At 49.3% G+C, this 13,539-nt stretch overlaps 1 protein-coding gene across 1 annotated transcript in view; it reads right to left on the reverse strand.

Annotated features, from left to right (window-relative positions):
• Nucleotides 1-13,539, reverse strand: part of PLCL2 (phospholipase C like 2) — a 399,007-nt gene that overhangs the window by 190,507 nt on the left and 194,961 nt on the right. The window contains exon 2 of the mRNA XM_078664019.1: nt 3,887-6,373. Within this exon, the coding sequence (XP_078520145.1) occupies nt 3,887-6,373 (2,487 nt within the window). The remainder of the gene's footprint in view (nt 1-3,886; nt 6,374-13,539) is intronic.

Consider the following 13,539-nt stretch of genomic DNA (forward strand, 5'->3'; position numbering starts at 1 on the left):
AGAGAGGAGAGAGAGAGAAAGAAGAAGAGAGAAGAGAGAAAGAGAGAGAGAGAAGAGAGAAAGAGAGAGAGAAAGAGAGAGAGAAAGAGAGAGAAAGAGAGAGAGAGAAAGAGAGAGAGAGAGAGAGAAAGAGAGAGAGAGAGAGAGAGAAAGAGAGAGAGAAAGAGAGAGAAGAGAGAGAGAGAAGAGAGAGAAAGAGAGAGAAAGAGAGAGAAAGAGAGAGAGAGAAAGAGAGAGAGAGAGAGAGAGAGAGAGAGAGAGAGAAAGAGAGAGAGAGAGAAAGAGAGAGAGAGAGAGAGAAAGAGAGAGAGAGAGAGAACCAGCATGTAAGACACTATTTTATCCCCTTAGAAATATCTCACGAAACAGAAAATGGACCAGCCAGACACTTCTCTGGGCTTCGTTACATCTTTCATTTGGGCACAGAAATGGTGCATACAGATGTGTGGGAGACAATAGCCGAAGGATTTCTAGATCTGTAAACTAGAAGGAGGGGCTCTGGGCATGAGGGGGGCAGAGAAGGTGAAACCAGACAGGGCTGAAGTGTTTATCCACGCCACAGGGGCCTGTGCACACGTGACATGCATGTATAGGTATTCCTGGCTGCAAAGAAAAAGAGCACTGCACATTACTCACAGTACATTTCACCAAACGGATCCATTTCATTATATTTTGCGAATTTACATCTGCATGCATTTCATATATTTTACTATTTTAGGCACAGGGAGAGTAGGTGATTTGGCCAGAATCACATGGTTTTCAGTCGAGTGCTGGAGCCGGGATTAGACCCCAGGTCCCCTCTGGTTTCTCGGCCACCAACTCCTCGCATAACCCCATTCAATCCTTGACCTCTCTTCCAGCTCACATAGGAAATACCCAGCTCTCAGCCTTTCCTCTAGTTTACATGCACGTCTGTTTATTAATCCATGTAACTGGTTTTGTAGCTCGTGCGTGTAATCCGCTGCAGCTTCGTAGCGCTAGGGAGGTGTCTGTTATTAGAGCCATCACACAAGGCCCTTCCCAACTTTAGGAGACGTAGGTCCAGGTGGGTGGTCAAGAGTGGCTTCTGAAGAGCAAAGACCGCACTCAGAAGGGCCCGTCTCCATCCCCCCCACCCCCCCCCATGAAGACACTAGAGGTAAACGCTTCTTGCGAGCGTGGGGTCTTCAGATGTTTGTTTTGCTTTTTTCGCCCTAAGTGGGAAGGGTATACTCAGACGTGGGTCCCTTGCTAACTTTGTCACTGGATTCAAGCAAGCCTGGCTGATGAGGTGTGTTACCCCGAAACTGGTCCTAGGAAGCTGGTTTCCGGTCCAGGAAAGAGATGGCTTGGCAATTCGGGCTGGACTGTTCCCATGATGGTCAAGACTGATTTGCATATAGCAGGGTCTGAACTGAGGTGGCGAAATGAACGAAATACACAAAAGGGGGGAGGTAGAGGGAGGTGGCGAAATGAACTAAAGAACGATAATGGATTCAACCCAGATCTGTTACTGGGGTGAGTGTCCGAAAAGTTTCCGCAATCCGTCCATCATTTCCTCGTGTTTGCTTTGTTCGCCCTAAATTGGCAGGGTATGCCCAGACGTGTGTCCCTTGCTCAATTTGCCACTGGATTCAAGCAAGCCGGGCTGAAGATGGCCGATAGCCAGAAACCGGTCCCAGGATGCTTGTTTCCGGTCCAGGAAAGACATGGCTTGGCAGTTCGGGCTGAACTGTTCCCATGAGGCACAGGGTCAGACTGATTTGCATATAGCTGGATCTGAACTGGGGTGGCAGAGTGGGCTAAAGAATGATGATGGATTAAACCCAGATCAGTTGACTGGGGGTGAGTGCTTGCAATGTTCAACGCTCCGTTCATCATCTCCTTTGATTTTGCTGTCTTCAAATCTCTGATCAGTTGAGTCTTGTGATCAGGATGTTGCTCGCTCCAGAGATGGTGCCCAGCACACAGACTGCCCGGCTCAGGGCTCGTCTGAATTTTGCCTGTATCTTCGAGCCTGCTTTGCCTGAGGTGTACTGTGGCATCTGGCTCCCGAATACCTTTGGTTCAGATCCCCCCCTCATCCTGGAGAGAGAACCAGGTCAACTGGATCTCAGCGCTGGTACCACCGAAGCCAGTGATGCTGGAACGAGCGCCGGGGATGGGACATCTTTTTCAGAACATATAAGGAGTGTTTGGATACATTTTGGGGCTCCAGCATAGATTTTTACCCCAATAATCCAGTCTGACAGCACCAAGCCCATGGTAGATTCAATACAGCATCTTACAAACAACATACAATGGTTCAGCACTCTAATTTCAATTGTAATTTGCAAGAGATAAATAGTTTCTATACATCCATTAATAGATCAAATTTTATAAAGACAGTGGCAGTTACGTTGGGGGGATCAGTCAGTATCAACCGTTCTCCGTTTCATTTCCTGACAGGTTTTTGAAAAGGGTCTGCCAGCACGGTAGTGTGGCGTCACCACGCTACCGTGCCGACGGACCCTTTTCAAAAACCTGTCAGGAAATGAAACGGAGAACGGTTGATACTGACTGATCCCCCCAACGTGAGAAATCAACAATTGAATTTTAACAAACACCATACACTGTATTTAAAAAATCTCAGATATTACTTTGAAAAAAAAATAAAAAAAAAATCTCAGATATAATCGAGTTTTACCAGATCTCTAAAGGAGAAAATTCAGCTGTGTATGATTTCAAAACAGATCGCAAGAAAATGTGTTTTTTCCCCTGAAGAAGTCCGAGAGGACGAAACGCGTTGGCTACGGTCTTTTATCCTGCGGAAAAAAGAATTTATGAATAAAGAAATTTGCTGAAAACTACTCTGCTGAACTGCCACTGTCTTTATGAAATTTGATCTATTAATGGATATATAGAAACTATTTATCTCTTGCAAATTACAATTGAAATTAGAGTGCTGGACCATTGTATGTTGTTCATGGAAATGAGGACAGTCTGTGTCTTAGGAGATGTAGGGGTTTTGGATCTCCGGTCCATAGCACCTTACCTATTAAGATAGAAGATTCATAAAGGATAGGTGCAAATTTGCTTTGCCCCAAACCCATTTCTATTGTGCATCAATACAGCATCTTAGCTGCTTCAGAGGAAGGGCGTTCTCAGGACCAGGAGCTGATGCTCCCTGCTGGGAGGATGCTTTGTCCTGGTTGTTATGTGCAATGATCATTACTGTCAATATTTTGAGTGGCCTGGAAGACCGCCCCACTACTGTGGCATTTTCCATAAAGGGTGAAAAATTAAAGAAATAGCGGCCCACAGCACCTTTCAAAATGAAGTTTGAGTGTTCTTCAGTGCATGAGGAGTTTGGCAGGAAGAACTGGGATCAATTACCCCCCACAATGGCATTCAGGGAGGTGTGTCTACATTCCTGGTTACACATGGACTGTTTCCTACTTTGAGCCTCGTGTCCTGTAGACATGTCCTTAACCTGGAAAGGGTCCCCCCCTTAACAGGCGAGGGGTGCACTTACTGGACCTCCAAACCCAGCACTGTTCAGCTTTGTGCATGAGGAACAAGACAAACAAATTGTTTGACGCAGAAATCTGAGTGGAATGGTGACCAGAATTAGGTCCCAAGAGGTCCTACCAACACCCACAGAAGTAACTCATCCTTGTTCCCTGCACAGTACTTAGCAGAGATTCAAGCTCACGTAGCCAGAGGCACAGGGTCTGTGACGCGCTACCAGCCTGAAAATCACTCCACAGCCTCCATTTTCACTATTTTCTGGACATCAAAATAACTTTTTAATCAGTTTTGTCTAATCTTCAATTAGCATTGTTGGATTAAATTTACAGTGCAAAGTCATACCAAGCAAAGCACACACTTTTACTTAAAGCTACTGATTAGACTGAGGGAATCTTACCTGCATGTTCTCCCTCAGGTCTGTGGCCTCGCGGATTGGCTGGACGGCGTTCTTGAACACTTCGTCGATTGCTTTAATCCAAAGCGTTCTCATGGAGGCGTAGTCCCGGGATTTCTTGGCCTTTCTCACAGAGAGGCCACGTTTGTGAGGTTTCCCGCCACCACGCCGGTTTGTGATGGCAACGTGCACAAATAAAGACGCGTGGGCCAACACGTCTCCCGTCAACGACTGCAGCGGGATGTGGCGGTAGCCTGTCTGTAAACACTCAAATGGGATTGTATACTGACCAATAAATTCATCTCCAATGTAGTCGTCGTCCAACACAACAAAGCGTACCATCGCAAGCTCAGGCAAATTAATTTGAAATTCAAAGCTTTCATCAAAAATAGGGTTGTCTCCATTTTGGTGCACCGTTTTTGTCCTTTGCTCAGCGCAGTCGGCAGGGATTCCATGAATCTCAACGTAGACATATGGGTCCACAACATCTCCTTTGGCCCCCGAACCCTTTGGTTTGGGGAAGTGCTGGCCGCTGATGATTTTAATATGAAGAAGTTGAGGCGAGACTCCAGGGACCGAGTCCTTCGTGTTGGCGCTGAAGAACGACACCTGCTCGCGCATGATGGCCGGTCGAAGGACGTAACCACAGTTCCCGTTCTGTCGAAACCACCCAATGTTGAGGTCCATCATCAGCCCTGGCGTCTGAAAATTCATTGCCACTATTTGGCAACCACATTTCCAAAAATCTTGAGGATTCATGTTGCTGGAGTCAATTCTCATGGGACTGGGAAACACCCGGGCCAGGAAGCGTTTGTTGTAGTTGACAAAGTCGCCCGGGTTCTCGGTTGCATACTTGCTGGCAACCACCTCATTGAACGAACATACTTCCCAGTACTTCTGGTTCTGAAATGAAGCCTGAAACTCTGTGAACTGAACAGATTTACAGATGCTGACCAGCTCCGAAAGCTCCTTGCACAGCTGTACGCGCTTCACCGGGCCCACAGTCTGCTGCTCGATGCCATCTTTGGTCACCCTCTGTGACATCTCCAGACCTTCGTCCTCGTCCGTGACATCCCCTTCCAAACCAGTGCAATTAGAGGGCAGCTTTTTGGCCTTCACCAAGAGTTTTCCCCTCAGAATATCCGGTGACGGCAGGTATGCCTCCTCTGTGTTTGGAGAAACTGTGTAGAGTTTGTCCCCCAAAATTTTCTTCATGTGTTGCACCATAACTTTCTGTTGTTTAATCGAACAGTGGTTTTCCAAACACAATATGAGTGGGTACTCTGAAGCAACAAATCCATATTTGTTAATGATGTCAATCACACTACGGAAGACTATCTGTGACGTCATGGTATGACCGGTGTAAATCACGGGCTCGTTGTCCGGGCCATCCCATACGTCTAGCTCAACACTGCGGCAGCCCATTTTAAGCGCCCGTATGTACCCAGAAATGTCTGACGGACCACGGAACTGGTCCTCGATCAGGTAGGTGTTGTGAGACGCGTTAATGTAGTAATGGGACAATGGCTGTTCCATATCCTGACACACGTTCTTGTGTTCGGGATCGAATATGTAGCAGTCGGGCGATGTTAGATAATTGGTAAAACCGTCCAATGAGAGCCAGCCCTTGGCCTGACCTTCTGCCGATGGCTCGTATTTGTGGATAAGGTCCAAACTGATCTCCTCAGTGACATGCGCTATACCCTGCTCAGCCTCCAGGAACATCATGAGGTCCTTGGTGTCCAAAAATTCTTTATTGCTAGAAAACTGAACCAACAAGAAGTAAATCTCAGGCCTAGTACAGAGCTCGTGGAAGACTTCGATAAACTCCTCCCTGGTGACGTCCGTGCCTGTTTTGTCCTTCGATTTGTGAAGCTCTTTGTACTTCAACTCAATTTTACTGGTTTTCAGACCAGGGTTTAGGTTCTTTATACACTGTACAGCTTTACACAAGGTTATGTGTCCAAAGTTATCCTCGTCCGCTTCACTAAACATCCGTGAAACCCATGAGGTCCGCATGTTGTCCTGGCTGCTTACGATCATGTCAAGCGTGTGCTTCCCGTAAGAGATCAGGTAGCGCAGCCCGGTGACCCAGATGTTGGCTACGTCGGCTGAGTTGGCCACAAGGTCGAGGGACTCATAGTTCTCGCCGTAGATGATGGAGAAGGCGGAGTCCTCCGAGATCTGGTCGTAGATCCCGTTGCTTCGGAAGATGTCGGTGTTCTTCCCGGTTCTGACTTCCTTGACCGACTTGATGTCGATCTTGGCCTTCTCGGAGTCCTTCTTGGAGGGCTCCCACCGCAGCGACTGCATGTCGGCGTCCAGGAGGAAGTAGCGATAGTAGACCCGGGAGTTGGAGCGCACCTTCTTGAGCTCAGAGCCTTCCACCATGGAGTTGATGCAGTCGCTGGCGCTGCTGATCTTCTTCTCCGCCGGCATGCTGCTGAACGACACCGTCTTCTTGCGCTCCCGCTTCTGCCGCGTGCCGTCCTGCAGAGGAGAACAGAAAAAGAACCATCTTAGAAGGTGCAGATCTCAAAACTGTCAAATTCTTTCAATGCAAGACATACATGGGGAGAGCAGATCCCTACAGGGCTGGCCTACAGAGGACAGAAAGAGCCATCTTAGACGGTGCAGACCACAAGACTGTCAAGTTCTTCCAATGCAAGACATCACAAGACTGTCAAATTCTTTCAATGCAAGACATATATGGGGAGAACAGATCCCTACAGGGCTGGCCTACAGAGGACAGAAAGAGCCATCTTCGAAGGGGCAGACCACAAGACTGTCAGATTCTTTCAATGCAAGACTTGCATGGGGAGAGCAGATTCCCAGACAGGGCTGGCCTACAGAGACGACCTGCAGGTGACTAGGAAACTGTCAGTGTTCATGCCTGTACCTGCCCTGTGAATGTTCTGTGGAACAGGTGTGCACGGCTGACTGTTCTGTGTTTACAGGAGAAAAGTATGTTCTAAAAGTCTCCTTAAAACAAATGAGAATTAATTTGAGTGTATTTCAGCAAAGTTGACTGACCCATCAAACAAGACTAACAAACAACTGATGGTTTATATTTTAAGGTATGCAAAAACAAATACAATGTATAACTGGGTTCCTATTTAAGAGCTTCAGATCAAACCTAGTGTATCCATTATTTGAACATACCTGACTTCTGTAAGCGAACTGTGTTGATGGACACGTGTGTTGTGCAAACTTGGGTCACCTGCAGCCTGCACGTAGCTGGGGTCACCTGCAGCGTGTGCATAGCTGGGGTCACCTGCAGCGCGTACATAGCTGGGGTCACCTGCAGAGCGTACATAGCTGGGTCGCCTGCAGCGTGTGCATAGCAGGGGTCACCCGCGTGTGCATAGCAGGGGTCACCCGCGTGTGCATAGCTGGAGTCACCCGCAGCATGTGCACAGCTGGGATCACCTGCATCATGTGCATAGCTTGGGTCACCCGTGTGTGCATAGCTGGGGTCACCTGCGTGTGCATAGCTGGGGTCTCCTGCAGCCTGTGCATAGCTGGGGTCCCCTGCAGTGTATGCATAGCTGGGGTCAACTGCTTGTGCATAGCTGGCGTCACCTGCAGCGCGTACATAGCTGGGGTCACCTGCAGCGTGTACATAGCTGGGTCGCCTGCAGCGTGTGCACAGCTGGGGTCATCCGCAGCATATGCACAGCTGGGATCACCTGCATCATGTGCATAGCTTGGGTCACCCGTGTGTGCATAGCTGGGGTCTCCTGCAGCCTGTGCATAGCTCGGGTCCCCTGCAGTGTATGCATAGCTGGGGTCAACTGCTTGAGCATAGCTGAGGTCACCCGCAGCGTGTGCATAGCTAGGGTCACCTGCAGCCTGTGCATAGCTAGGGTCACCTGCAGCCTGTGCATAGCTAGGGTCACCCGCCTGTGCATAGCTGGGGACACCTGCATCGTGTGCATAGGTGGGGTCACCTGCGCATAGCTGGGGTCACCTACGCATAGCTGGGGTCACCTACGCATAGCTGGGGTCACCTACGCATAGCTGGGGTCACCTGCAGCCTGTGCATAGCTGGGGTCACCCGCGTGAGCATAGCTGGGGTCACCCGCAGCGTGTGCATAGCTAGGGTCACCTGCAGCCTGTGCATAGCTAGGGTCACCTGCAGCCTGTGCATAGCTGGGTTCCCCCACCTGTGTATAGCTGGGGACACCTGCATCGTGTGCATAGGTGGGGTCACCTACGCATAGCTGGGGTCACCTGCAGCCTGCGAATAGCTGGGGTCACCTGCAGCCTGTGCATAGGTGGGGTCACCTGCGCATAGCTGGGGTCACTTGTGCATAGCTGGGGTCACCTGCAGCCTGTGCATAGCTGGGGTTACCCGCGTGTTCATAGCTGGGGTCACCTGCAGCATGTGCATAGCTAGGGTTACAGGTACGAGTTCAACACACGAAAACCATGGGAACTTAAAGCGCACAGGTGCTGGACTCAAACAGGTAGTCGACGTACACAGGCAGTTACACAGGGATGCAAGACGTACACAGGCACTGCGTGCACACAGGCACTTGATGTTCACAGGCACTTGATGCACACAGGCATGGACTACAGACCAGTGCCTGACTTACATGGGTCTGGCAGCCAGGACCTAGCCTCCCACCAGGTCACAGACTGGCGGGTGCGGCTCCCCCACCAGGAGTAACCCCTCCCCACCCTCTAATGCCACTGCTGGGATCTGAAGGCGGGGCGGGTCATTCCCCCACTAACTCACCGAGGCCCCGCCTCTCCTCGTGGGAGTCACAGCCCCACGCCAGTGTTAATGACTCCAAACCTGGAACATGTCGAAGCTGAAGCAGGGCTTCAAGCACAGCCATTGGTCAGTAACTTCTAAACCACTTGGTATGAACACAAACCTTAGCCAGAAGTGTTTTGTGCCCCGAGGAAGCATCAAATTACAGCTGGGAAACACGTGTCGGCGGCATAGATCTTGTTAAACCAATGCAACTCTTGCGGAGTTTGCTCTGCACATTTAAGATCAAGTACATTTAAAGTTAAAGATCACTTATGTGCAATCAATACATTAAAAAATGTTAAGATGCCTCATTCAGTCATATTGATTGATTGTATAAGGCTTTATTTCGATAAAAACATATCATAAAAAGCATCACATTTTATAAAACACATTTACACATAAGGAAAAAATTCGATAATCCATTTACGCCAAATTCTAAATTTAAAAACAATTAAAGATGAGACCACAATTGGAATTAAAAATCGTGATTTGACCATATTCATTAAGATACAAATTATTCAGTCATATATCCACACGCAGCCTACCCTGCTGACCACTGCCCCGGGCGGGGCTGCCCCGGATTCAGAGGGAGGAGTCCACATTAGCTTGAAACCGTTGTTTCTCTTTTTGCAAAGATTTTAACAATATTCATATTTCTTCGCTTCCCCACTTGCCAAATTAAATCCAATGGACGTCAATGGGAGGCTGAAACCTCTAGTTTTCACATCCATTCTGCCAGGTAAAAGCCTGACCACATCCCACCCTTCACGACCACCCCGCCCCCCCCAACCCCCCCAAACTGCCAGATACAGGTGCCCAGCCCCATCCATGGAAACCTATTGGAAGACATGGGCTCCTTGACATCTGTCCATGGGGCTTCAAGCCCAAGAAGGAAACAGGTGGGACCCACAACATGGAGCTGTTGAGTCCAGGCCTCTTGGCCTCCAAGTAGACAACTCCGCGCTTCTGGAGTAACTCATGGCGACCAAGATAACCAGAACTTGCGTTTCGGTGCTCCGCGGAGACCTTCCTGCGTTCATCTAGGGTCTTCTCACTCCCCTGCCCTCTCCTTTTTCAGTGGAATCATCCAAGAATCCCCCTTTTTCCTGATCTTCTGTAACTTACGTCTAGTTTACTAAAGTTCACTAACTCATTCATCATCTCAAGATTCCACTTAGAATTGATGCAGAATTGAGCGTGGACATAAAATGTTAGACCTACCCAACCAGTTTCACACACCTGAGATCCCACGGTTTCAACATCCTGGATGGCTGGGTTTCTAAGATGGCGCTCACCAAACTTGACTCCTGTCCTCCACCAATCAAACCTCACCAGCAGTGTTCTCCCAGATATACCTGTCCGCAACCCTGGTGTCCCGATGATGTCTTCCCTCCTGTAGGCAACTGCAATCAAACTTTACTGAAATCTGCCAAAACCTTTCATCACTCAGAGCCACCAAACCCTCAACTACCCACCTAGACTACACCAACCGGTCTCCCGGGCAAAGGCATTAGCTGCCTCCAGTCAGGGCTGGCTGTAGGGCAGTGCAACCGGTGCAGCCGCACCTGGCGCTGACCTTGAGGGTGGGAGAGGGGGCAGGGCTGTGTTTAGAAATAACTTATAGGTTTAAAAAGAACTGCTGCAGAGTTACTTGTGTGTCCAGCAGGTTTCAGGCAGCAATACAAATGTCAATATATCTCTGGTGATTAATGTTCCTGCTGGAGAGAGATGGGTTTTGTCTCGTGGCAGTTTGACTCATCATAAGGTAGCACAGAGGGTTAATAAGCCTGCTGCAAAGAACGTGCACCGTGCAGATAACAAAAGTATTTCATGTGCATAGATAGCTCAGTGGGTTACTGCTTTTGTCACAGTGGTCCTTTTATTAAAGCATTTCATAAGTTATCACTTAAAAAAAAATAACAGTGCCTTATGAACCACCATCAAAGAGCTGCATGCAAGCTGTAAGGAATAGGGCTGGAACCTTAAGTTTCCCCCCAGGCTTTCCTTATCCTAATGTTGATAAAAAATGGCTAGTTTAGGAAGAAATACATTCTTATTGGTCAAAGCCAACCCCAATTAAAGCTTTAAAACAAACTCAGTGGATGTGAGAGAAGGACTATGGAGAGATGAGGGACACTGTTGGAGGCTATTATTGAGGGAATCCATGGAAGTGGTCATGGGGGGCGGCGAGCGCACACCCAAAAATCATTGTCACTCTGGGCGCTACCAGAGCTAAAGCCGGCCTGCCACCAGTGCATCTAAACGTCGCAGTTTGGTTGACAAAGAGAAGACAGTGTGTCACACTAGTTAAACCATGGAGATAGATTTAGTCATACATATATGTTTAGGAGAAAGTTAGGACAAGTGGGATATTGTCTTGATTCATTGAATAAATCCAATTAAAACGATTGTTTGGAGAAAGTTTTTATTTGATATAACTCCTATTCGAGTTTTCAGTGTTAAGGTCAAGAAAGGTGACAGCCAACACGTGTTTCGCCCCCTACATGGCCATCCGGCCTGGGGCTTCTTCAGGGCGTGTAGAAGTATAATTAGGGCCTTGGATGGTCCAGTAGAGCAATCGACAGTCCGTGCTATTTTAGGCGGAGTTTCACCTTCTGCAAGTCCTTCGATCCATAGGCATCATGTACACATATACATACACACATATATACATATATAGTGTTCAGAGTAGAGGGCTGTATGTGAGTGGGGGGTCAGCAGAAACGGATCAGTGCCTCATCCACCCATCTGTGGGGCCCATACAGACCTCCGTCCATTTCCTTGGAGCTGGTTCTAAATGGGTCTCTCTGCGCTATACGTGGCCCGGTTTTTACAATCACATTGTTTTCTGAGCAAGGGGCTGTATGTGGGGGCAACTGACCGATCCCCCATCCACTCATCTATGAGACCCATACAGCCCTTCGCACACACTCCTTGGGGCGGCTTCTAAATAGGGCTCTCTGTGCCCGTTCCTTTTCTCCGGCTGTCTGATTTCTTCTGACAGTGGTGTGCTTTGGTTCCCGAGGCTTTATCCTCATTACTCCACGTTCATTATCAGTTTTTAAGTCACAGTTTTGTTTTCTTATTGATCTGTGACACTTTGTCACAGGTGTAGTAGGTTCATAGAGTACGCTCTCTGGAGCCGCGGATATCGGTCAATAGCGTTTGCAGAAATGTCAGCAAGTTTCTTTATCAGTGGGTTTTCCTTTTGACCTAGTCCTTTGTAGAGTTTCTCGTTGAGTTTGAGGAGATGGTCGTCGAACATCTCAACGGCTGGATCTCTGTGGAGGTCGGCCATTCTTGTGAAGCAAGGAGCACCAGCTGCTATCCGTAAGGCCTTGCTCTGTAGTGTCTGTAGAGGCTTCCGATGCTACAGCTGACAGCCGCTCCACAGTGGTGAACCATATATGTCATTGTTGGTCAAATAATTGCGTTGATTGCGTCCTCAGCAGCGGGTTCGATGCAGCCTGGTTTGGTTGATGCTTTCTGGCAAGTCTTCTCAATGTGGCCCCTCCAGCTCAGGTTGGAGTCGAGGGTCGCCCCCAGGTAGGAGCTGCCCTGTGCCCACTGCGCTGTACGTGAACCTTGTTTTTATAATCGGGGAGTTGTCGGAGTAGGGGCTGTATGTGGGGAGGGACATCAGCACAAATTGACCAATGCCTCACGCATGCACCTGGCCCCGCATATAAAAGCGGCCCACTGAGCTGTACATGTATTTACTTCTACAATTAAAGGCGTTTTTAAAAGTTGGAGGCTGTACGTGAAGCAGGCTCTTTGCAGCATTTATTCTGCGTTTCAACCCAATCTGTGCCCATCTTCTGCTGAGACAATCACGCGGTGTCCGTGACCCACTCGCTGGCACCACAAAGCAGCCCGGGCTTCAAACATCGATGCGCCACCGGTGCCACCGCATCCGAGCTGTAATGAGATTCTGAGAACGTACACATTTACTGCCACAAAATATGGCGTGAAGCAATTACCCTGACAGGCATATCAACAGAATGTGCACCCGCCCGTATGTTGTTTCCACGCGGCTTGGGTGGGTGTGCGCTGCAGATGCCCCCTTCTGTTGACGCCGGGCCTTCTGTGCAGACGGGGCTGCGCATGACACGGGCCCTGTGCGCGCTCCAGGGGTCAATAAATCAATCAATCAGTCAATTTGTAAAGCGCGCTACTCACCCGTGAGGGTCTCAAGGCGCTGAAGGGAGCGGGGGGTGCCACTACAGCTCGAATAGCCAGGTCTTGAGGTGTTTCATGAAGGTGAGATGGTCCTGGGTCAGTCGTAGGTGTGCGGGGAGGGAGGTCCATGTCTTGGCTGCCCCTCATGGGGTGCTCCTGTCCCCCACCTCCCCGCGTGGGCCAGGGGTGCATGGACGGCTTGGCCCCGCAGACAGGACCCACACACACTGGTACCCTCAGGAAAGAGGACACTAAAGGCACCACTGAACCCTAGATTCCTCAGCCTCTGCCAGGTGTTGTGGTTTCAAGGACTCGCAGGCCTTTAACCTGGTTACCTCCCTCTACTCCCAGGTACCTGTAGATTCCTCAGCCTCTGTCAGGTGTTGTGGTTCAAGGACCCGCCAGCCTTTATCCTGGTTGCCTCCCTTTACTCCCAGGTACCTGTAGATTCCTCAGCCTCTGTCAGGTGTTGTGGTTCAAGGACCCGCCAGCCTTTATCCTGGTTGCCTGCCTTTACTCCCAGGTACCTGTAGATTCCTCAGCCTCTGTCAGGTGTTGTGGTTCAAGGACCCGCCAGCCTTTATCCTGGTTACCTGGCCTCCAGAACTTGGCAACACTCTAAATGGAATCACCAGAGCTGGACAGTACATCAGATGTGGAATCCAGGCGGAGGCCACAATAGCAGAGCCAGGACCTCCAGACATGGACACAAGAT

This window comes from Lissotriton helveticus, chromosome 10 (genome assembly GCF_964261635.1).
Source record: "Lissotriton helveticus chromosome 10, aLisHel1.1, whole genome shotgun sequence".
NCBI classification, from domain to species: domain Eukaryota; kingdom Metazoa; phylum Chordata; class Amphibia; order Caudata; family Salamandridae; genus Lissotriton; species Lissotriton helveticus.